Raw genomic sequence first — 26,036 nt, forward strand, 5'->3', positions numbered from 1 at the left:
TAACACATCAAGTTCTTTGTGAAATACATCTGTGTCTGTGCATAATCGAGACACTCTATAACATTGCCCCTGAACAATATTACAAAAAGTATGCTTGGGATACATACTACATGCATTCAAGTAATGATTTCTCCAGCATGCCTTTCTATATAAAGTTGTATCTAATTTACCTTGTATGTTCTTGTTTAATGTTATATCCAGGAAGGCAATGGTATCATAATTATAACTGGTGGAAAACCTTAGAAAATCAGTAGTATTTTCTATGTAGTCAACAAATTTCAACAATTCAGTGGCATCTTGTGCCCATAACAAGAAAATATCATCAACGAATCTAACATAAAAAATAAGTGATGTTGTCCACTGATGTTCATACCCAAAAATTCTCTGATCTTCCAAAAGGCTACTATATTAGCGTAAGAGTTTGCACAGTGTGTGCCCATGGCAACACCCTGTTTCTGTCTATAGTGTGAATCATTACACATAAAAATATTGTTTTCTAATACTAGTTTGAGTGCCTCTAAAATTAGAGTATTAGTATTATCATCATATATTCTTTTGTTATTCAATATCTCTCTCTCAGCTGTTAGCCCAAATTCATTGCTGATGACCGTGAACAAATTGTTAACATCCAATGTCACTAGCAATATATCGGTCAAATCGAGACCTTGGCATGCTTCATATCATTTTGATAAGAATTGTGCAGAGTCTTTCAAAATTCTAGGAAAAAGCTCAAGAAGAAATTTTAACTTCTCATCTACCCACATGGACAGATGTTCTGTTATCCACCTCCACCCTGAAACTATAGATCTCATGGGTGGGTGTAAGGTATTTTCATGCATTTTAGGCAAAGCTTTAAAGAGCGGAATCACTGGATGTTCAATAAAAAAGAACTCATATAAATCATCATCTAGTATATAATTTTCCTTCAAAACCTTTAATCTCTTGATAACTTTGCATATAAAATGTTTAACCATCAGAAAGGAAATGGGTAAAAAAGTATTGATATCATTGACTAGTCAATTGAATATATACTATAGAGTCCATAACTGTAACTGCCCCCCCCTTTATCAGCTGGTTTAATAACCAGTCTTTCATCATTCATCAAATCTATCAATGCTCGCCTTTCTGCAGATGTCAAATTATTGAATCTGCATGGAGCATCATCAAAATAATGTCTGATATCATCCTTGCATGTTCTTAAAAAGCTTTGTACAGTAGGGTGCATTGCTGGGACAAAGGTACTCGGATGTCTCAGCTCTTTACTATATGTTCTGCCTGTCCCAAACATGTCACTTAAAATGACATTCCATCCAAACATATTTAAGTCAAGTATCACCTCACTAAGTACAGATGCCCTACTGGGCACAAATGAAAGTCCTTTGCTCAATACTAGTGCAATCAAGAGACTTTAAAACAGAAAAGCAACAAGGCAGATATGCTGGTAGCTTTGTATTTTACTCACAAGTGCAAAGACCCTCTCAGTTACTTTACCCACACCCCAAGTAACTCTATATTCTAAAAGGTATACTGGAGGCACAACCCAGGCCAGACAGCACAAAATGCACTGAAACAGACAGAATGGGCAACTGTGTTATGCAAACAACATAACTGCATTGAGACACTAGACAGAAGGAGCAACTTTGCTATACAATGATTATAAGGTACATTATAACCAATACAAGTCAAAGACAAATCAAATTAGCACAATACTGCAATAAATGTCAAGAATACTGAATAAATTAAAAGAATAGAGGATAGCATAACAGTATACATTTATATTAACATTTTCTAGATAGACAATCTTGAAATAGCTGATGTTATTGCAAGTTGTCATCTTATTAAATATATTTAAAGCTTTTACATTTATATTCAGCTGAGATGCTCTTTTATTTTTAAATTACATTTTTGTTCATTCTGACAGGACATGACACAAAAGGCTACTCCAGCAAGCAGGGGCTATTACAGAGTCACTCTAGCTTTGGTGGCAGAGAGAGAGAGTGCTCCTTTCTCAGTTGAGTATATGGTCAGTGACAAGATGCTACAGACAGTAAAATGATTGAGATCTAATATAATGACTTGAATGTGAACAGATTCAGTACTAATGAGATCCCGGCAGTAACCAGAAGCCAAATTGCACAGTGGGGCCAATAAAGGCCATGAAACTTTCTTTCTCTGTCTCCTGAAAAATTATAACAAAATGGTAGACCTTATTGAATGTAGTTTGAAGAATGTAGACATTTCCAATACAGTGAAAAGTAAAATTACAATTAAAATCAATCGACTTGCTGCTCCTGGAGGAAGAAAATGAATGTTGTGCTAAGTCTTCTCCCTCTTTTGGTCTCATGATGCTTCTTCCAGTGAAATACAGTGAAAAGTGAAACATGGAAATGATTATTCAAAGTTGAAATAAACAGATTCACTCCAGTAGCTTTCCAAGTGTCTGGTGTGAAGTGATTGGAAAGTTTGTGGCAGAGACTGAGTACTGGGGGGGCGGGGGTGTTATATACTAATGCTTGTGTTTGAGACTTGCAAGGAAGACTGGAAATAACAGACAAGTACTTAATGCAGTTACCAGTTCCCTCCAATTCTTTAATTTGCAGCGTACCAGACTGACTCAGATTCTGAAGAATTTCAAATAGCACAATGGCTGACTTTTTGGGGACTTAAATTTATTAGAAGTGAGACTGAAGATGAGGCTGATATTTCTGATTATAACTGCACAGCAAAATTGTTTAAAATTATAGAGAAAAGTAGTACAAATCAGAACTAGTTAAAGTATGGTAAGTCATAACTGTCCTTAAAAATCTAATGCTTGATACTTTGTACTTCTGTAGTAAGGCAGGATGCCAAATTAACTTACTGACATTGGCAGTGCGGACTGCTGGATTTACTACTGTTTCATACATGCAGCACTAGTTGTGTGGACTACCTTGTCTCTTTCAAGTCTATAATACCTGAAAGACAGTTTTATACAGTGTTGTTGCTTCAATGTAACCTAATTGTGGTATTGAATTTGCAGTATTCAGTGCTATGGCTAAGCATATATGCCATGTTTCTCTTCACTAATGACTGACTCTTGTATGAGTGATGATTAATGCATCAGTCATGGCTTTCCCCTACCAGGCTGATAATGTCTCAGGGGTTTCTCATTTTTTCCAAGATGGTGCAACCTTGCAGTTGTTATATAGACAAGTTGTGCGATTCAAGGGGGCCTGCTAACCAAGAAAACACTTTTTTCTAATATTTTTCCACTTTGTTGTTATTTGCATTTAAATTGTTTCTCTCCATTCTGATTGCAATTCTGAAGGTGAATTACAACAGAGTCAAAGTCTTGCCATGAAGCCCTACACATTTATAATGTAAGAAAAAGAGCTATTTAACTTAAAGTTTAAGAGATTTTTCTCACATATAAATTTTCTGTGAGTTTGTGCTCCAGGCAATTGCTGTCCAGTCTGCCAGCAATCAGTACTTTGACATCTCTTCAGCTGACTGCAGTCAGGCGCTAGTGTTTAGAACAGTAGCATATGATGCATACATCTGCTTGCCCACCTGATACCTTGATGAGTGGTGTATACAAAGCTGCCAGTTTTAGCCAGATGTAAAGCTATTGTTGCTGCTACACTCCCACCCAAAGCAAATAAGTCTTGAAGATGTTCAACAACTTCCTTCATAGCAAATCCAAATGATTATCAAGAATTATACCTTAAGATAGAACTGAAATCAGAACACTTTCACAGCACTTATACTGCGGTATGTTTCTTGAAGGTGTGCTGATAACAATGTTTCCTTTTTTTTTCAAAGAAAGAATTATAATGGAAAATTAGTGACCATAGCATTCCAGTACTCTTTTTTTCCATTTTCATGCATCCAAATGAATCATTCCTTCCTTCCTGCACTGGGATAAGAGCCCTTTTACCCATTCATTTTATGGTGGAAGTGAGAGTTGGGTGTCAACGAGATGGCCAGTCTGCTGATTGCTTGGACTATCCTATCTTCATTCCTTCAGTAGATTTATTGCTCCACATTTGCCATTGCTCTGGTACAATCGCCGTGATAGGCGGTGCACCGTTATGTAGCATGGGGACACTGTGCTGCTTAGCTCGAATTTATGAACATAAAAACAAACAAAAAACTAATAAAAAGGCAAACAACTTACTTTGTCCATTTAATTCTGTATCTAAATAATTAATTCTGTATCTAAATTCTGTGCATGGTTTTACTTTTGCTTGTTCTAGCTATTCCCTCCTTACTTTAAAATACCTCAGTAGATTTGTTCTCATGTAAATATTTCAGTAATAAAAACTGCGGAAACAAAGTAGCACAGTGGTTAGCACTTGGTTAAAAACTTCGACTTCTGTCTGGGTGGCTTCTGTTTGGGGTCTGCATGGGTTTTTCAAGGTGTTCCAATTTCTCCCCACATTTCAAAGTCATGCCACAGCTGAATTAGATGTTCACCAAACTAGCCATAACTATGCATGCCATGGGTGACTGAGTATTTTATGTGTGCATCCTGTGACAAACTAACATCCTGTTTAGGATTAGTGCCTCTCTCTTGTAACTACTCAGTACTGGGATAGGCTCTTGCTCCCATGCACCCCTGAGTTGTGCAAAGGCATTACTGGAAAATGAATGAATACATGAATGAATGAATGAATGAAGGCCAATGTCCCAATACACTTATTCTGAATCTTAGACCTTCTAATTCTCCTCTATTTGTCTAGCTATACCCTCTTCTAGCATCTATGACTTTGCCCTATAGTTACTCATATTCGTTTATCAAACTACTGTCACAGGTGTTTAGATATTCAGATACTTTAATCGATGTACAATAATACATTTCCAGGAAAGAAAAACTTATGCTTTGAGCTGAAAGTGTTTTTAAATACACAGAAATTCTAAATGTTTGATACCACAGATATCAGTCATAACTTAAAAAAACTGATTTTCTTTGACATATGATAAACAGGTAAAAGAAAGGGCCATATTACCATTAGCACTGCAAAGTTGGTGGTATGACTGCAACTACATAGCAGAAAATGGGTCTCATTCCCGTCTTTAGTACAACCTAAAGTGCTCCATTCCTTTTCACTGTAATTCCAGGAAACACAGCTGTAATCATTCAGGAAAGTGAAAGGAGGCAAGTCCTGCAGAAGAACAGAGAAGAAAATTGCATGCATTCAGCTATTTCATATTATTTATTCACCTGTATAGACAAATTACACACATGTACCATAATTTGAATAATGATTACTTTATACCCATATGATCACACTTAGATCAAACAAGCTTCTGGCAAATTGATTTTATATGAGGACAGCTTCCTCCACTCTTGAATAAGACAACTGCAACTCATGTTACAATGTAAAACATGATGATTTTATAAATATGTTTAAAAAATAACTGCAGGACAGCAACCGACATAGGTTCATTTCCAGAAGGAGCTATCAGTTAAACCTGATCTAGTTTTATGGTTGGGATAAAGAAGAACTTGGAAGGGAAGTACCATTAGACCTGGTCTACCTGAACTTCAGTTAGGCCTTTAATACTGTCTCACACAGGAGGCTGATTGAAAAACTGGAGGTAGGTTCAAGGCAGAGAAACTGGACAGCCGCATGGTTGCATGGTAGGACACAGATGTTATGAGGGGGACAAGGTCAGAATTAGGAGAGTGACTAGTGGAGTACCATATGTGGCTACATTAGGCCCAGTACTATTCGACATGTTTTCTCAGACATATCTGAGGGAAAGTGAACATGATCAATCTCTTTGCTGATGGAACAAAAACAGGTGCAACAGTAGAGGATGGGGAAGTTTATGGAAGGATAAAGAAATCCTAAATAAGTGGGCAGGAAAGTATTATTTTTGGTTCAATATAAACAAATGTAAAATTTGGCCACAACAGCCCTGATGTGAGGTATCAGGAGGAAGGAGTAGAACTGATGGTAAAAGAGCAGGAAAAGGATATGGGTTGTTTATGACACCTGGACTGGACAATTGGGATGAGATTGAGAAGACAGATTTAGCAGTAAGCAGAAAGCTGGGCTATACCTTCAGAAAATGGAGACAAGAAGCAAACAGATTACGTTTACACTCTGTGCAGCCTTTGTTAGTCCAAACCTTGATAACTACATGCAGTTATAGAGAACATAAGAAAAAGGACAGCAGGTTGCTGTCCCTGCAGAGCTAAAGCAGGTCAGATCACCTCTATGATCTCTATCCTCAATATGCCCAGCTGTATTCTTAGATCAGTGGCCTTGTCTTGCCAGGTACCTACTTTTTCAATCTAACATATATTGTCAACTTTTTACAAGTATAAATGTCAATATTTATTAGACAAACCATAGAAATAAACTAAGAAGACAAAAGCTTTACAATCACTTTAAAATATAAAAAAAAATTTAAAATAACAGAATGACATATACTTCATATTTATCTGGCTGAAGACCATTGGCAAATCCTTTTCATGCCTATAATGAATATTATCATCCAAACTAAACATTGGAATTGTAAAAATCAAATACTGTTTGGGGAAATTGACCCGTACCCCAATCAGTACCTATAGAATTGTACTTTTACTCCATTAGAGCCAATAATCTCATTTTTTGATTATCTTCATTCTGTCCTGCTCATTTTCAAAATGGGTCTCTATATCTTTAAGTTCAGACATTAAAATTTAAAGACAGAAACTAGAGGAGAAACATCCTTCTTCTATGACCTAGTGATCATGATTAAATTTAGGAATTTATAGTCAATAACTGACAACTTAATAGATGAATCACGACCAAAAGAAACAGAGGGATAACTGGATTAAACCAGGCCAGAACTACCACAAGCTATTTGTATTTCTTTTTTGAATATTACCAATTCTAGACAGTCCCAAAAGATATGTATCTTAGTACCAATCCTACCTGAGTTACAGCACCAAAAAGATTAGGTAATAGCTGGGAACATGACATTAAGCTTTACAGGTGTATAGAAATAGTTAAACAAGGACTGTCAACCAAAGAAATGGCACCTATCAGACTTTGTAGCATATTTCAGGGGGTCTACTTCAGAAGACTGAAAAACCAAAAGATTGAATCCCAAAGACTGAAAATTCAAATACTAAATGATGGATTTTGCCCCTTCTCTACTGTTATGTGATCTTAGATTTGGTATATATAGTTAGCACCCACATGATGGGATGCAGGGGTCTTGCCCTCTGCATTAAAAATGTTTTCAGTGTTTTGAATTTTCAGTCTTTTGGGATTCAGTCTTTTGGTTTGTCAGTCTTCTGAAGTAGACCCATTTCAGGATAGCAAGAATATATTACCAGGAATCTGCTGACAGGGCAATGTTCAAGTCCTTTTTTACACATCAACTTGTACTTACTAGTAAACTGTGCCCTGGCCTCATGAAGATCCCATAAAGCTTGGATATTGTACCTTTTGACATGTTTAAACCCTCTCTTGTCTGAATCCACCACTTGAACTGTAGCTAACTGTGCCCTGTGTCTCGAACATACCATCCATTATCTGACTGATGCCCTCATTTGGTGCTTCAGATGTAGCCACATCAGTACCTTCAATAGTCTCTGGCCTTCTGAACAACATCACTTTGTGTAGATCCAGCAGCAATAGCCACAGCTTCAAAACAAAATCAACACTTATGCTGTATGAGTCTCTTATCCTACACATAGGGCCATACATGGCAGCTGCACAACTCATAACATATGTGCTTAAGAATATCAAGGGTCCACAATCCTCTTCCATTTATATTGTCACATTGTAGACAACATGGCCCTGTAATGAATGATATGTACACGCTGTGAGAAAATGCCAGATCAGCCTACATCTTGTCCAACACTAGGATGTCTGTAAATGGGGGTGTAATATTTGACCAAATGGCTTTGATATTTTGGGTTGGAATGCTGTAACTTTCAGTCATATAGTTTTGGCTATTTGTCATTTTATCAAACAGCTTTCAGACTTATGAATTAGAAGTAATATTAAATGACAGGGTGCCCTAATATCTGTCATGCTAATATGCTGCAGAAGTATCACGTGCTTCTTTATGGTATTTATTATCACTTTCTTAGTTATGCCATACCTTGCAAGGCTGGGGCAGTATACAGATTCTCTACAGAATTAAATAATTTCCTGTTTTCAGTATGACTCACGGCAACTGCCTTGCCCCTTTTTAACTCATTACTTCGCTTGCTTTGTTTTCTTGCTTTATATGAAGGGCTATACTTCTGGTTTTAGCCTCAGTTTTACTCCTTTTCCCACTATCACTATGTGCTTTAGTATGCTTACACTTAGCTGCCTGTGTGCTAAACTTCAATAAATGTCTTGATTTGAAGATATTTCTCAACAATAAACAGAATGTTAATTTTTTTGCTTAGACCATGGGTAGGGGTATTCATCATCTCCTTTTGGCTTATCCCAATTAGGGGTCACCAAAGTGGAACAATGATCCGCAAAGCAATTGGCAGTGGAGTACTACAGTGTTGAGTTGCCAGCCCAGTGCCCAACCTTCCACAGAAGGCACATACTCACACCTAGGGCTACTTTAGGGTGTCCAATCCACCTACAGCATGTCTGTGGGATTTGGGAAGAAACCGGAGCAAACTCACATGACCACAGGGAGGACATGCGGACTCCACACAGAAGGCATCCCAGCTGAAAATTGAACCAGAGAAACTCTTGCTGTGAGGCAGCAATGCTAACTGCTGCACCACTGCAGCCACCCCAGGTAGGGGTATTTTTACATTCATTCTCTTTGCCTTTTTCACTTAGCCCATGCATACATTACCTTTGCCTTCTTATTAACCAATTATCATTAACTCAGTTTAAGTTGCTAACTACTCTGATCTTATGGTAGAGAAGCCACAGCTCATAAGATGCTATTCTGTGCCTCCCGACTTCCTAATTAGAATTCTTGTCAACAAAACATGTATCTGTGTTACTTAAAACCTTGGTTCCCCTTAGCAGATATATATCATTCATCACATCAATATAGCCTATGTTCCTCCAAATGGATCATTCTTCTACAATGAAGTCAGGGTCTTGAATTGCGTGCTAGCAGTTGAACCATTTGTCAAATCGAATGGTGTGAGTTACACCTGCCCTAACAGCACCACATTTAAGAGCTGCTTGTTTGAACTGTATTGCTCCTTCTATCAACCTTACCATGTGCCCCTAAATGAGCAATGAATTTAAGCCTTCTACGTCATTCTTTTGTTGCCAAAGTGAGCCTGTGTTAGCACATTTTTGCCCCTCTCAGCCATAGCACCAGGGAGTCATGCTACTTCCCACTTGTTCCACTTCAACATCTACCCTACCACAAATTAAATCATCTCTCAGAGGTTGATTTATTCTCCTGTGTGGCCAAACACATCTATTATGCAGTCATTAAATGGAGAATCCTGAAAACATTTTCATTTCACTTTTGGCACTGCCATAGAAGTATCAGTATGACCTAGAAAAACATATTATGAAGAGATACTGATGAAATGATACACCACTACTATAACATTCTCACCATTTTAGAGCCCACACTGAATAAAGTGGGCCTTAGTCTAGGCAGGGTCTGAGGCAGTGCCACTGACCATTGTGTTCCCTGGCTAAAAAAAAAGGATAGCCCTCAAAATGCAGCTAGTTGTACCAGATAAAACAAAACCTCCACTCTCAGCTAACCAGAAGAACAGACACCTCCACTCTCAGTTAGCAGGCAGAACTATATTATCCAGAACATCTACTAGAAAGCTGCTGTACCAAAACTCATATATCATACCAGTTCAATCATATCTAAAAGTTTCACCTTAACTAACATTTGTATGTTAATTTTCATCTTTTGTGTACTTTTAGTTCTTTATTCTCATACTTTCTAATGACTTTCTCCTACTTCCTCCCATTCTGTTTGTGCACAAACATCTACAGTCCTCACCAGTTTATTTTATCTTTGCTGGTAATCAGACCTCCATCCAGTAGGTGAATTTAATGTTCCATCTGGGACCTCTGCAAAGTTATTTATTCAAGACAGAAAATATTTATTGCCTATCAATCTTCTGCCTGTATAGCCAACACTAGCCAAGAATGAGTGGGCAGAATGGAAGTAGTTATGCTAGTACAACCCTGCAATGTGTTTATAGTGTATCGATTCACAGTATATCAGGTATTATGTTTGTGTCTTTCGGCTTTTCCCGGTTAGGGGTCGCCACAGCAGAACTCCGGTCTGCTAATAATTGGTAGTGGATTTTTACATACCGGGTTACCAGCCCTGATGCACAACCTTCAACGAAGGCATGCCCCATTCACGTATGCCTCCACACAGAAGACGCTCTAGCTGAGAATCGAACGGGACATCTTGCTATGAGGCGACAACGCTACTGCAGCACCACCACCGCAGTACAATATATCAGGTATTATACAATTTGATATTCTGATATACATCCAGATATCCAAATGTCCACCTGTCCATAGCGGCCATAAAATTATACAATTTCACCCAAGTACACTACCCTGAAAAGTACAACTAATTAAGCTTCTGTGCCAACAGCCCATACACACTTTGTATACCATTAAGACCTTAATCTCATGCACAAAAATTATGTTTCTGTTTTTTTTTTATATGTTATGCTGTAAAAAACTCTGTTCTCATACCCCTATCAGTTTCCCATTATTATAAATTCAAAAGGCATGAGAAATTGTACAGAAACAAGAAGATACTGTTCTTATATAAACTTGATATAAAAGTCACAATCCAGTATGCAGAGAGTAATCTGCATGCATGTGGAGATCTTATGTATGCCAAGGATTTCTGCACTTTTGTAGTCTTTGGAATCTGTTTCTTGTGTTAGACCATTTTTTTCTTATATAAAGTATGGCTTGTACACTTTTTGTTAACATATTTTGTTTCATTGTAGAAATGTAGTAAAAAAAATCATACAGCATAAATCCATCAATTAAATGAATGGTGCCTGAACTTGAAGTATTTCTGCACCTCTCTTCTTAGAGGGATGGGTAGGAGAACAAGTAAGAATTAAAACCATAGTATGTATTTTATTTTATGTGTTGTCTTGACAGCTGAAAGTGAACCCAAGAGGTGTGTAAATGTTATGCTTCCTAATGTATCTGCATGCCTCTAGGTAACATTTAAGTTAAAATTTTCAACTTTTATGTTTGGGAGCATCTAAGTTAGCCTGCTGTCACATTACTACAGATATGTGATATATAACATGACAGCACTGGCTATTTTAACATGGACAGCTATTTAATTAACTTAATAAAGCACATTACACAGAATACTTCACATTTACTTCTGTTATGCTGACATTATGTATGTCCTACTGGTGTATACATTATTGCTATATAGGGAGTTATTCTGGCAATTAAAATTGAATTCTGCCACTTTATACATTGTCGCTATATAAGGAGTTATTCTGTTAAATAAAGTTGAATTCTGTTTTAAATGAACCATTATCAATAAAAAATGTGTTAAAGTGAAGCCCCCCACAATGGTGGTATAGGGATGAAGCCAGCTGCAAAAAGCTTTACACACAATTTGCGTATGGAACCCCATTACAAAAACAGCCCCTTTGAGCAGCCTAGCTTCCTGACAGAACTATCAGCATACTTTTTCTAATAGCTCTGACTACACCTGCAAGTCACCAAGCCAAATCTGGCTTTGAATAGATGGTGACCAAGACAAGAAAACCCAGACCACTGTATCCAGGACCAGAATGTCTACTCAGCAAAATACAGAATTATTGCAGGTTTTCTAATGTTATCCTGAGGTTTGCCCAGTACTCCCAAACTTGTATAGATTTACCATACTGATTACCCGATTACAGAATCTAATATTTGTAGTACATTATTCTCATGACCACATCTTTAGAGTTATATCAGAAATCAGCCATCCCCCAAACTGAAAAGGATCATAAAAATAAGGATGAAGAATTTCAAACACAGAAGACTTAAATTATTGTGAGGTAGACTGATATATCCCTATCAAGCCAATAATTCAATTTATCTTCCATATCTTGGACCATACTCACTTTTAGATTATATATCGTTATCATCCAGGATGGTGCATTCTACCAAAATAAAAAGAAGGAAAGCACCCACACATTCTGAACTTCTACAAGGCCATACAGCTACTGAGGTCTGGTAATATGCAAACTTGCTCCCTATTGTAATTTTAAGACCAGTACTTGTAAGTTCTGGAATTACAAAATAGATAAAAAATAAATTAACAGTGCTATTCACCTTTAAGAATGGTTCAGTGCGGTCTCCAGAATCTATGTATCTATACCATACCTCTCAACCTCTTAAGAGCAAAATATCTGGACAAAGCCTAAAATGATGAGGGGACAAATAGGGACATATTTTAAATACTGCTCTTACAAACTTAGAACGTTGATACAATAATAGGTTTTGCATTAGCATGAATTTTTTGAAGGATATGGAGTCTTAAACTCAAATGTTTGTCATTATGTAATGACTTCAATCCTCAGCTATTTGCCAGAAAAGTACAGATTTTAGGAGGAACACACCAAAAATATGAGGCAAAATCTGGAGATTCTGCGAAAATCTGTATAGTAGAGAGATATGATCTATACTAAGTCCAGAATCATCTGACTTTGCAGAAAAGGGACTCTTTCAAGCCACAGTAATCTCAGACTTGGTATACATAAATCACCATTTTTCCCGTTCTCATTTTGTTATTCAGAACACATATTTACACATGCCAGAATTAAAAAGTATACCCGCCTAAACCATTCAATATTTTAAGATGACTAGTCTATGGTCTTGAATACACAAAATGTCATGTATTTGTCCATTAAATTCAAAGGAATCCATTTTGTCTACAGTATGCCTTAGCACTATTAATAATATTAGTGACAATTGGTCAGACCATTAAGAAAGTTTCCTGGAAAGTTCCCCCATCTTGCTGTTCACTTGAACATCTTCTATAGAAGATTTTGCTTAAAGGGAAGTCAGCACGTCCATTTTGATAGTCCACAACAACAATGCCCTCACTGGAAATACTGAGATTTGAAAATTAGAAAAAGAGAGATCTCTACACCAGTTTCCTTTGTATTCTCATGGACAGCCTGAGTTTCTTCTTCCCCAAAGAAGCTGTATCATCAAGTGGTTCATGTACCTGTGCATTAACTACTTAGTTTTAGCACTTGAATTTGCTTATTTGTGCTCAGCACTTGTTCAGAACTTGTTAGCACTAAATAAGCTACAAATTACTACAGCACTCAACCTTCCTCTTTACCTAGAGGAAAACAGTTTTTGTACTTACTTTCCTCACTTGCTTAGAGAAAAACACCTCTTATACTCACTTTCCTCACTTGTCTAGAGGAAAGTAGTTTTTTTATTTAGGCATGTCCAAAGGTCAGCTCCCAGTGTTCTCTCCTGTCTATCTGATGAATCTGGGCATCTTGAGGTAATGTAGCAATTGCCTCATGTACACAGACAACCCTCTCCTCCTACCACCCAACACCACAACCTGTGAGAGATGCACTTATCTAGCCAAACTAGAGGTAAAGCTCTCTCCAACCAAGACTGAACTTGACAGTAAAGAGGAGAAGGTAAACACTTGCACCACATCACACTCATCACATAGTCCCGCTAAACCTACACCACCAAAATCCACACAAAGAAACACAAAAAACATCCACAGAGGCTCTCAATAATAATCTGCTCAAGCAACAGAGACCTCCAAAGCAGAAATGCAAGCAACCTACAACCCCCAACACAACCCAAATGACACATAGCCCACAGACTCAGTGTGCAAATAAACCACAGTTCATAAGGCAAACCAACATACCCAACACACTAGTCATAGGTGACTCTATAGTCAGGCACACTGATGTCCCACTCACCAGGCTAAACAAGGAGAAGGTTACTGTCAGCTGCCTGTCAGGTGCCAGGATCTGCCACATAACCCACGTACCCAGGTCACACCACAACATGTACAAATATGACTCTGTCATTGTCCATGTTGGTGTGAATGACCTGAGATGTACCTCCCTGGACTACAGGAAAAGAGACATGGAAGAGCTCTCTGATCTTGTAGCCAGGGCAGGTATGACCCTATCCCTGAGTAGCATCCTGCCATCGCCCAGAATGATACTGCAGTACAAGGACAAAATGAGTGACTTCAAAAATTGGCTAGGTTTCTGGTGTCATTCTAAGGGGATCCAGTATCTGTCTGCCTGGGACAACATGGTCGACAGACCATGATGCTTTGCCAGAGACGACCTGCACCTGTCTCCCCTGGGATTCTGGATACTGGCTGAGGCTCTTGCCACCTCTATAGTGCCTTTTTTAGGCAAGGTTCAAATGACAAATTCACCACCATACATACCTCTCAACCTGGAATCATCAAAAATCTGGACAAGGCCCATGAAAAATAGGTACATATCTGTACACTGATTAACATCTAATTTGCATACATTATTACGTAACCCCACCCACTCCAATGGAATTGTGGGATGCCAACTTTCAAACGCAAAGTCGCAAACCGAAAAACAAACAACCAAAATATGGCACCACACCAGAGTCCCCCTGCAGCCATTCCAATGTCTCATTACCTGGCTATTTTGCCCCATTTACCACTAACACTAATGTATGCATGCATACTGCTTTACTTCTGCAATGATTATTTGGATTTTATTTTTACATTTTACAGCACAACAATGCAGAAACACTAATTGACATCTGGTAAACAAAGCAATACTGTCTCACAATGAAAATAGGCTTGGCATTAAAACTTCTTTGCCCTTGAAACTCATATTCATTGAAATAGCATTGAAACCCATACCATGTCTAAAGAAAATGCATCTGGCCAGTGGTGGCTAAAGATTACCTTTGGGCTGTTTTCAAATCATTGGCCCCTTGCACACAAAACAAGAAACATACATGCGTTCTTTTCTTTGATATACCTCGCTGGCTTTATTAAATTATATTCCTTGTATAATACAACACACTTGTTTTAAATTATATTCTTTGTATAATACAACACACTTGTTAGAGCGCATTTTAAATTTATTGTTTGAACATTTTTCCAGTAGGCTGTACTGTAGGCAATGAAACAATAATGACAAAACTGCCAAATTCAAAACATTTCCATCATAAAAGTCTACCTCCACACCCACACCATAAATAGAATGATAGTAGTGTAAGCCATAGGCATCTTGCACAGCATCTCACACTTATTTTCAATTTCATTTTTTTGGGGGACGACGACAAAAGGTCATAAACCAGGGATACATTTTAAACATTGCTTGTATAATTTTGTAAAGTTGCTAGAATAAAATGTTGTATTACCACCATGCATTTCACTGGCAAGTTTTTATCCCAGGACCCTATGCACTACAGTCACTATGCCAAATCATCAGCCTTCTGAAAAATAGGAAGACTTAAACTTAATGGCTATCATTTAGTGAATTAATTTCTCACTTCTCACCACAGCTCTCAACCTCTTAGTACAAAAAACCTGGGCAAAGCTACAATAATTGTCATTCTTTTATTTGAATTGTGACTTCATGACAAACCCAACTTATAGACTACATACATTGATGGGTAACATGATTTTCATTCATATTGCTGTCAGCTGCTCTCATGCTTCCATAAAGAAAAGAAACACTTTCACCACTAACTACCTCTACCTGCTATGCAGTACTCTGACAATGCCATGGAGTGACTCTGTAGCAAAATGTACACACACACACACACACACACACACACACACACACACACACACACACACACACACACACACACACACACACACACACACACAAAGATCCCATAGCACTCACAGATAATAATGACACCACAAAGAACACAGTTCAACAAAAATGGACAAAATGTTATCTACTTTTCTTTCATTTTGGTACAGCATGGTGGTGAAATACTCTCTACAGCTATCCTATTCCTAAGTAGTACAATAAAACGTCCAATTAAATGAAAATCAAATTAAATGTTATGCAGTTTCCAGTTACATACATTACAGCTTTGAACAAATCTACCGTCCTCCATGTGAACTTAAGTCACTCCCCTATCCCAAATAAACCTCAACACACCTTGATAGCCCTGGTAAAACACTCTGCCAAAGTTAAAAAAAATTATATATATATATATATATATATATATATATATATATATATATATATATATATATATATCTATATCACAATCAGAAATGAAAGATCAGCTATAAAACATGCATGTATCAGAGGGTATCTGGTGACCTGGTGATAAAATGATAGCAGTTTTAGTCCTGAAGAAAAAACAAGCAACCTATGATGGACTGCAGGACCAAAGGATATGTGCATTTCTCTACAGCAAACACACATACAGACATACACAGACATATCCACTGAAAGAAAAGAAAAAAATAATACATGGTACAGTGTCCTGATGTTAGAATGATGGCTGGAAAATGTTGAAGGTCTCTTACATCAACTAAAATTCCTTTGACAACTTTACACCAGTGGAATGCTATATTTAAAGCTACAAAAATACAAAAAATAGTGTGTTTTTTTTTCCAGGGGAGCAAGTCCCCCATACACCTTCCCAACCCTTGCAACTCAGATATACCAATTCTGACATTACACTACAGTGGGGAAAAAAAGAAATAAATCCAACAAGCGAACAAGAATGAATATATCCATTGCAGGCTAAGCCAGGAGCTTTCGATCGAGAGAGAATATAAACACCTCTCCTTACTTGCATTATTCTCCATTTTTTACAGGCAGGCCGGTTGTTCACACTGTCCTCACTTACTTGCAGCTGAGCCAGGACTCCCCAGGAGTTTATAAATCCAACGAGCGAGCGAGATTGAATATATCCATTGCAGGCTAAGCCAGGAGCTTCTGAGTGAGAGAAAATAAACCCAAGAGCGAGAAAAGCAGGCAGGAACTACTATAAACCAGGCGCGAGTGACACAAATAAGCCATTCTCGCTCGCAAAAGCATTTGCTTTGAGCCTACGTATGTGTGTAAGCTCAATTCCGACAGGCTGGTAGCCCTGACAGAGCTGACATCATTGAGTGTGCAATGACATCAGCAAAAGCGCAAAAATAAAAAAAATAAAAAAAAAACAAAGAAAAACAATCAAAGGGGTGCCACTCGGGAATCGTGGCACGCCATTTTTGGACCCCAAAACTTGGTAAAATCTGAGTAATTCAGGATAGTTGGGAGGCATGCCACCATAACAGGAACAGGCAAGCAAAAACTGAGGGTAATGTTACTCAGTGCTAGAAGTCTAAATCTCAAAATGCACTCATTCGAGGCATTCCTTAAAATGGAAAACATTGATATCTGTGCAGTGACTGAGATCTGGTTCAAGGCTCTAGAGAGCACCCCTGCATTACCAGGCTATAACTCATACCACACTTTTTGACCATCTAACCTGGATCAGAACACCAAAGGTGGAGGTGTGTCCATATTCATTAAGGATATCCACACCTCCACGCTAATTGCGCAGCATAATGCATCCGAGGTTATCCAAGTGCAATTAACTCTGGGCAAAACTGCAATCCAAATTTGTAGCTTGCTACAGATCCCCCACCATGCCCCAGGATTCCCACTCCTCTTTTCTTGATATACTGGAAAATATTAGGTTTCAACCAAACACCCTAATAATGGGCGATTTCAGCTACCCCACCATTAACTGGGAAAACTACTCGTGTACCAACTCCTTCGCTCAACGCTTTCTGGAATTCATAAATTGCAATGCCCTGGATCAACTTATCCAAACCCCCAGCAGGAGCACAAATATCCTAGACCTAGTCATTACCAACATGAGTGACCGGTGTTCCACACCTGAAGTCAACTCCTTGTTGGTCAGATCCGACCATAAGCTCATCACCCTGGATATCCGCATCCTGTCCCCACCCACCATTAAGGAAACCATGGTAAAAAATTTCTCCAAAGCCAACTTCATGCTTCTTAAGACAGAAGTGGTGGACTTCATGACACCCATGCAGATGGACAATACAGTTATAACTGCTGAATCCTGCACAAATGCACTCTATAAGCACTTACACGAGTGCATGGATCGTGCTATCCCAAACAGAACCAAGACGCTATTCTCCAAAAAAAGGAAGCCAATCTGGTGGTCTCCTGCCATAAACAAACTGTACAACAGAAGGAAGAAACTGTTGCAAAAGAGACTAAAATCTCATGAGTGGAGGAGCTCCCTGGTCAGCCTCAGTAAGAAGCTGAGATCCCTTATAAGATCCTCCAAAACTAGCTACAAAAACAAAATCACCACTGATTCTAAGGGCAACCATAAAGCATTCTATAGCTATGTCAGGAATCTAATTGGCAACACCCAGATCTGCTCTGACTTACAGCACAACAGCATGAAAATTACAGAACCAACTGATATTGCCAACATCCTGGGAGACAGGTTCAGTGCTAACTTTACCCACCTCTCATCCCCTAAAGGGCCCATATCTATACAGGAAGAATGCAGAGTCCCTGTAATCACATCTATGCAGGTAAAAGCTGCACTCTCTAAAACCAAAAACACAGCATCCATGGGACCGGACAACATCCCAGGCTGCGTTTTACACGAACTTCAGAACGAACTGGCTCCCACCTAAGCACCATGTTCAATCATAGTCTCACATCAGGCTTTGTGCCCACTGAATGGCACACAGCAAAAGTTATCTCACTACACAAAGGGGGAGCCACCACTGATCCTGGGAACAATCGCCCTATTAGCCTGACGAGCCAGGTCTGCAAGGCCATGGAACGTATCATCATGGAGCTGATAAACAAAGACATTGGTAACCTCCAAACTCTGGACCCCACCCGGTTTGGGTTTGTGAAAGGCGGATCATGCCTTCTGAACCTGATCAACTTCTCTGAGGCAGTCACCAAAGCTGTAGACAAGGGTAAGGTGGTTCACACAGCCTATCTTGACCTCGCCAAAGCTTTCGACACCATCCCCAATTCTGGAATTATAGCTAAACTCAGTAAACTAGGTTCAAATCCCTACGTCACAAGATGGGTTGCCAACTGGCGCACTGACAGAACCCACAGTGTAAAAGTTGCAGACTCCAAATCTGACTTTTGACAAGTGGAGTACCACATGTTTCAGTCCTGGGACCTCTTCTGTTTGGTATCTACTTCTCTGAAGTACAGGCTAACACAGAAGGCCTCTGGCTAATGAAGTTCCCAGATGACTGCAAACTTGGAGCCATAGTCGATTCCCCAAATGATGTGGACATCCTACAGAAGGGCCTCACTGAGACAGATGCCTGGTGTCAGAGGCATGGCCTCAAGTTCAATGCCAAAAAGTGTATTGTCATCCCCTTTGGTAAAAACTCTGTACCCAGGAACTACCACATAAAAGGCAGTCTACTTAACGCCGAATGTGTGATTAGAGACCTTGGGACCCAGGTGGACAGTAGTTTCTCCTTTGATAATCACATTGCCACAGTAGTCAGGAAATCCTTCTATGTGGCACACCTCATCACAAAAGGGTTCTCATCCAGGAAAAAAGAGGTCATTGTTCCCCTCTACTTGGCACTCATTAGACCCATTATAGAGTACAATGTCCCTTTTGGAATGTACCTCACAAGACAGCTGCAGCAGCTGGAAAGGCCACAGAAGTACCTCACAAAGAGGATTACTGGCCTCAAACAGATGCCCTACACTGACCTTCTCAAAAAAACTCCAGCTTTACTCTGTAGCATATCACCTACTCTGTGGAGATCTTTGCCTAACATAAAGCTATGTTAAACCCAGAGCTGTTGGACATGCTACACCTAAAGAAATCCCAATCCCTCAGAACTACATGCTCTAGGGACCTAAATCTTGTCACCACAATAAACAGGACATGCTGGAGGGATAGATTCCTGTCCCAGAGACTTCCTATACTCTGGAACAAGCTACCCATATATGTCAAGCAAAGTTCCTCATTACCACTCTTCAAGAAAAATCTTGATGAGTGGATGGGAAATAGGAAATACACCCCGGGGATCACTTCTGTGGCTCTGCTCGACAGAGGCACAGGAAATTAACTTTCTTGGGTGGCGTAAGCCAGGGAACCTTGTTAGCTAGGCTTACTTAGGCCCTTGGGCCGATAGCCTAGTACCTACCTATCAACCTATAAACCTATAAAAGAGTTTAATACAGATGGATGGGAAAACACCCCTCATTGTTTGAAGCTGCTGTGACAACATGATTGATTTGGTCCACCATAAACCTTCTGGAAGCAAAAGACTTCCTCATGGTCAAGCAGTCCACATATTACACAATGCAGGAAGAAACAATAAGAACAGGTAACTCCACAGTTATGTGTCCTCAATTAATTTGAACTTGCATTACAAAAGCTCAGCAAAAACATTCATACTGCAGAAGCTGGAGTGCAAACTAACTATGAGTACAAGTATGTGAGCTTATGCAAAATATGAGCAAATGTAATGTAATACTTTTTTTAGGGAGTAAGCCCTCCTTCACCCCCAACATCTCCCTTACTTTATTATTCTTTACTAGAAGTAGCTGTACCTCAATGAAAGAATGATAAATACAGGCAGTATAAAGCCAGTCTTGCTCTTTCTCTGGGATGCTGCAAGATCAGAGCATGTACTACACAAATACATATGAGTAACAGAACCCCACTCATATGTGTCTTGAGTAACAGTGACACATGCAATTGACAACTCAACCTGTCCTGCTCAAGTAACTGTGTTAGGAACAACTGGCTGTAAATTGCCAACTGGTTCCAATCTTACATCTTGTTTTGACCCCCCTCAACAAAAGACATTTAACAAGCACAGCAGTGCAGAATCTGAATGTGTAAGGAGGGTCTGAGCTTTCTATGCTGCATTCCAGATTCCTAAGTAATAGAAAACTTTATCAGTACCAGCCATAACAGACAGTACTTCAATCAAGATGGCAGCTCCTCCTCAGATATCATCTCATGTCTGAATTGCATCATTACTAAGCTTAGCTGATGTGATAAAAGGAGATCTATAGAACTTGCCCATACCCTGGAAACTGTTTGTTGATAGTAAAGTGGCAAAGTAGTCTGTCCATGTGAAGTGCATGCCAGCATTCAGCAACACTGTGGCAATATATGATTACTGCCTTCAACTTTCTGGTTGCCGCAACAGGATGTGTCACATTGCTCAGGTTCAGCTGACAGCTTCCTGAAATCATCTTCCTCTATTCAGCTTGACACAAAGGTTCGGCAATTCCAAAAATAAAAGAACAGAGATATTAACACATGGCAACTTTGTCAATACATTGAGGTAACTCTTACATTATCTTCAACTAATGGAATTAGGTAAGCTCACTGATGGTGGAATGAGGTATGAAAAAGGCAGTCTATTTGCTATTTTGTAGCTTTAAGATGACTAACACCATTACTGTTGGGCTCTGGTCTGGAACTGAAGGGAGAAGATGATTTTCCACAGTGGCTTTACCAAAGCATCCCCAGTCTATATTGCTGCAAATATCATATCAAGTCTCCCCTGAAAATAAGCCACAAGCCTAGTGGGATTAACCAAGGTAACAAAAATATAATAATTAAATAAAAATATATATATACATGCACAGATATATGCATACATACATAAACAAATAAACAAATACAGATAGTTCTACTAATTTTCAACTTGATGAAGACAAAAGCTCACTTTACTTTATGTGACAGACAGAGGTGAATTTTATGCAAAGTTCTGTAGTATAAGATGACATCTGCACAAAGTTCCTAAACATAAACACTGTGGGCTATTGTTTGGGTGCCAAGTGGATTACCTTTATTTGATTGAAAATAAACTGGGCATCCTGAGAGAGATATGTGTAATTTTAAAGTTGCATATAGACAACTGTAAAATAGTACTTCTGTGTATTCCTTCAAAGGTGTCTGTTATTTTATAACAGAAGTAACTAACAAATTGTATTAGCAAGGTCTGCATTTTTGTCATTCTTACTGCTGGGTGTGGCTCAGGTATTGAGTCATATGATTATACTTACATTGGGACAGACGTATCCCTCCTGATACCCTGGTATCATTACTTGTTATGCAACAGTGACTAAATGATTCACATGTTCATATGCTGCTTCACTTCTGTTTGATAATTAGGTAGTCCCACTGAATTCTTAACTGCCCTTGTTTAGACAGTAAAGTAAGACTAGTTAGAGAATACTCCATGTTTAGACAGTAAATTAAGACTAGTTAGAGAACACTCTAAATGCTAAAAATGTGGGCAAAAGTCAAGATGATATAAATGCAGGACTGCATTGTTCAGATTTGTCAGTTCTATACCACAAGTGGGCTAAATGTAGAAATTATTCCACTTGCCATAAATTTATTAACAGGCCATAAAATACAAGGTATATCCATCTATCCATCTACAACTCCTTTTCCCATATTTTGCATATAGGGTCGGGGTGTCACTTTGACAGTGACAATTATCTCGAGCCAAGGTTCATACTACTGGGTGGCTAGCCCTGCAGTGGTTGTTCTTTAATATCACACATTTGCATGCACATATATGTTCATTACAATATGTATTTACAGAAGAGATTTCCAGAATGGCAAACACATTGTTTTCATTATAAATATAGGGGGTAATTCAATACAGCTTACATGGAGTGAATTTCCATGTATTAATAGTGGTAAGGCTCAAACACGGAATATAGCCACCAAGGGATCCAGGAAACAAGGCTCAGGGCATACATGAGCATTCTGACACTGTTTGGACATGGAGGTGTCCACATAATGCATATCACCTCATCTGCTGGTATAAACCATGCAGATGAGGTGATTTTGTGATCTAGGATGCATAAAGGCACCCATGTAGGTGCCGTGAAAGGCAGAAAAATGTATGTGGTTACTAACCGTGTACCGGAGGATAAACTTTAAACAGAGGCTGCAAGAGCCCAAATAAAGTATTCTATAATGGCCAGTAGCCATGCAAATTGCCAAAACTATGGCCAGTGATGTAAAAACTTTATTTTAAATCACATATGCTATGTTTAAGTGGCACGCAGCGATGCATAAATATGCTATTTTTACAAAAAAATAAATAAATAAAATTATGAAATATGACATTTAGAGCTATATTAAATTTTTCCATCACAGTGGCCAGCATGCAGAGTCATACTAGGTTATAGTGGTTGCTAAGGACATAGGCTATGGTGTAGTGCAGTATCTAGGGTATATGCAATTAGATGTATGTAAATGAGCTAAGTTTATTGAATAGCAAAATGGGCCACTGTGTCCATAGGTACTAACTGTGTAAGGGCTAGAACTGTGGTAGTGTAGGCAGAAGAGAGTGCTTACATGAAAAGGGGGTGTGACACGGTATGAATAAGTGGAGTGTAGCTCAGTGGTGCCTGTTTGCACTCTGCTAAGCGCAACTAGCAAGGGGGCATGTCTGAGGCTGCTAAGCTCTGCTTAGACCTGCAGGGCTTGTTTTAGCAAGTGTGTTCGTGTACAGGGGAGGGTCCTTTCTGCTGAGCAATGTTTACACTAGAGCTGCGGGTTTGCACTGAGTGCTGGGTGGCTTAGCAGTGGAGGGAAATAAACAATGCAAGGAAATAGCCTGGAAAAGCCAATCAACTCTAAATGACTGATAAGCCCTCTTTCACTCACACTGGCCCATCCAAACTCCCAATAATATAGCTGGCAGGTGGAATGTATGATAGCCAATCACACAGACTACATCGGCAGCACATCACTATAAAGTATGCATACACCCTTCAATCAGATTTTTCCCACATACTCTGCACCGTTGGAGTACACACTTGGGAATTTTAACTGAGAAAATGATAATGGTTGCTACTGCTTTGATACATCTGTATGTGCTACAGGCTGGGGTCAGTGATGATGAGGATTATGATGACAACAGGCCCAGACTGAGGAGGAGAAGAGTGTTCAGACCCAGGGTAACCTTTCAGGGGCTACATGAGCTGGACAGGGACATACTACAGAAGCTCACTGAGCTCTGCCGTCCTCACCTCAGACCCAGAGCCAACAGAGGGGAACCCATCCCAGTGGAAACAAAGGTATGTGTAGCCTTAAGAATACTAGCTACAGGTACTTTCTAAAGACCTACTGGGGACATCATGGGGGTCTCACAGGCATCCGCATCCACTGTACTCCACCAGTTCCTGGATGTCATGCTAACACATGCCAGTGAGCACATTTATTTCCCCCCAAACCCCTGAGGAGAGGACCAGCAATATGCATCTCTTCCACTGTGTAGCACACTACCCAGAGGTACTGGCTGCCATAGACTGCACTCATGTGCACATCAAAGCACCACCCGGTGAGGAGGGTTGAGTCTACGTCAACCATAATGGGTATCACTCCATAAACTGCCAGGTCATGTGCAATGCCCAGGGCATTATCATGAATGTGTGTGCTGGCAGCCCTGGCAGTTATCACGACTCACACATCTGGCATGCATCACAGCTGTACCCGGCATTAGCTAGTGAGAATATCCTGTACGGCCATCTACTAAGGGATGCTGGCTATGCACTGGAACTGTGCATGATGACTCCCATCAGAAATACACACACACCAACTGAAGAACACCATAATGAGGCGCAAGCACAAGCACAAACTAGAAACATCATAGAATGTGTGTTTGGGCTGCTCAAGTCATGGTTCTACTGCCTTGACATATCTGGTGGAGCCCTGCAGTACTCTTCAGCCACATGTGCATGCATGTTCATAGTATGTGCCATGCTACACAATATGGTCTTGTGGAAACAGCTGTGGTAGGAACAGCACAGGCAAAGGACACACAGCCCCCAACCACTGCCAAGGTCCCCATAGGCACAGGGGGACTTGGAAGAGGAACCCAGTGAGCCTGTCCCTGTAGGCAGACATAGATGTGCCCAGTACACCCTGTCTTTGGCAAAGAGGCAATGCATAGCACATGCACTGACAACTTAGGGTCACAGGGACTGACACCTCACTCTCACTCACACAGTAAAATGGATGACAGCCATACCACACTACCTATACCTTACCATGTATAGGCTGTGTACTGCATGCATCCAACAGTCAGCCCTCAATCAATGTCCTCTCAGCTGCTTCAGGCAAAAGGTAAGTCATACTTCTTAACAATAATTGAATGGGTTAGTAGAGTATGATAGCATATCTATGATATTGCTGCATGTATGCAAGGGAATGGAGTGGGATACCGGGAGAGCAACAGACAACTGACAGATATGTGGGATAACAGAAACCCCCTGCCAAATACTGTCTGCCCCAGAATATGCAGTAGGCCCCAAGCCAGACAAACCCACTGCAGTATGTGAGGGACCTACAAATAGTGGGCTCTCAGGACAGATGAATGCATGTCAATGTTGGCGTCCCCTACATACCTCTCAACCTCTTAGAGCAAGACATCTGAAAAAAGACAAAAAGAAATGTGGGGCAAATGCCCAAACACAGGGACAGGTTTTAAGTAGTGCTCTTACAAATGTAGAAAGTGGATAGAATAAGGGCATTTTCACTAGCAAGAAGTTTTTAAGGATATGAAGTCTGAACCTCAAATGTCTGTCATTAGTTCTTAACTTAATTCTTTAGTGATATGCCATTAATGTCCCAGAAAACCACACTTGTATTACAAATGGATCAAAAATAGGATGCAAACATCTGGACAGTCTGGGAAGATCTGTACAGTTGATAAGTATGGGCCCCCACCCCTGACACACCAGTGTTCCCATACGACTTCAGTAACATTTATGTTTGTAAGACAATAGCAGCAGATCACACATTCCCAGAGCTGTCCCAATCACCTTGCTAACATGTTCCAGTTCTACAATATGCAGGGATCAAAGTGCTATGTATGTGTGTGGTAAAAGTGTAAGGAAGTAGGTGACTGTTGTGGCTTAGTGGTTTAAGTGGCTTACCTTAGCTGACAGGGTCCATGGTTTGAGACTGGCCATGCCCACTACTTTGCATGTCAGCTACACCTATAGTAGGAGTCCCACAGAGTCTCCAGATGTCACTATTTGTTGCTGCAGGAAAGTTGGACAATGGAGGGACAGGGGGCCA

At 39.6% G+C, this 26,036-nt stretch overlaps 1 protein-coding gene across 1 annotated transcript in view; it reads right to left on the reverse strand.

Annotated features, from left to right (window-relative positions):
• Positions 1 to 26,036, reverse strand: part of ADGRG7 (adhesion G protein-coupled receptor G7) — a 974,993-nt gene that overhangs the window by 402,507 nt on the left and 546,450 nt on the right. Inside the window, exon 10 of the mRNA XM_044071646.1 lies at positions 4,989 to 5,144. Within this exon, the coding sequence (XP_043927581.1) occupies positions 4,989 to 5,144 (156 nt within the window). The remainder of the gene's footprint in view (positions 1 to 4,988; positions 5,145 to 26,036) is intronic.

The sequence above is a fragment of the Protopterus annectens genome, chromosome 5.part0, assembly GCF_019279795.1.
Source record: "Protopterus annectens isolate FY-2018-M chromosome 5.part0, PAN1.0, whole genome shotgun sequence".
In the NCBI taxonomy this organism is placed as follows: domain Eukaryota; kingdom Metazoa; phylum Chordata; order Ceratodontiformes; family Protopteridae; genus Protopterus; species Protopterus annectens.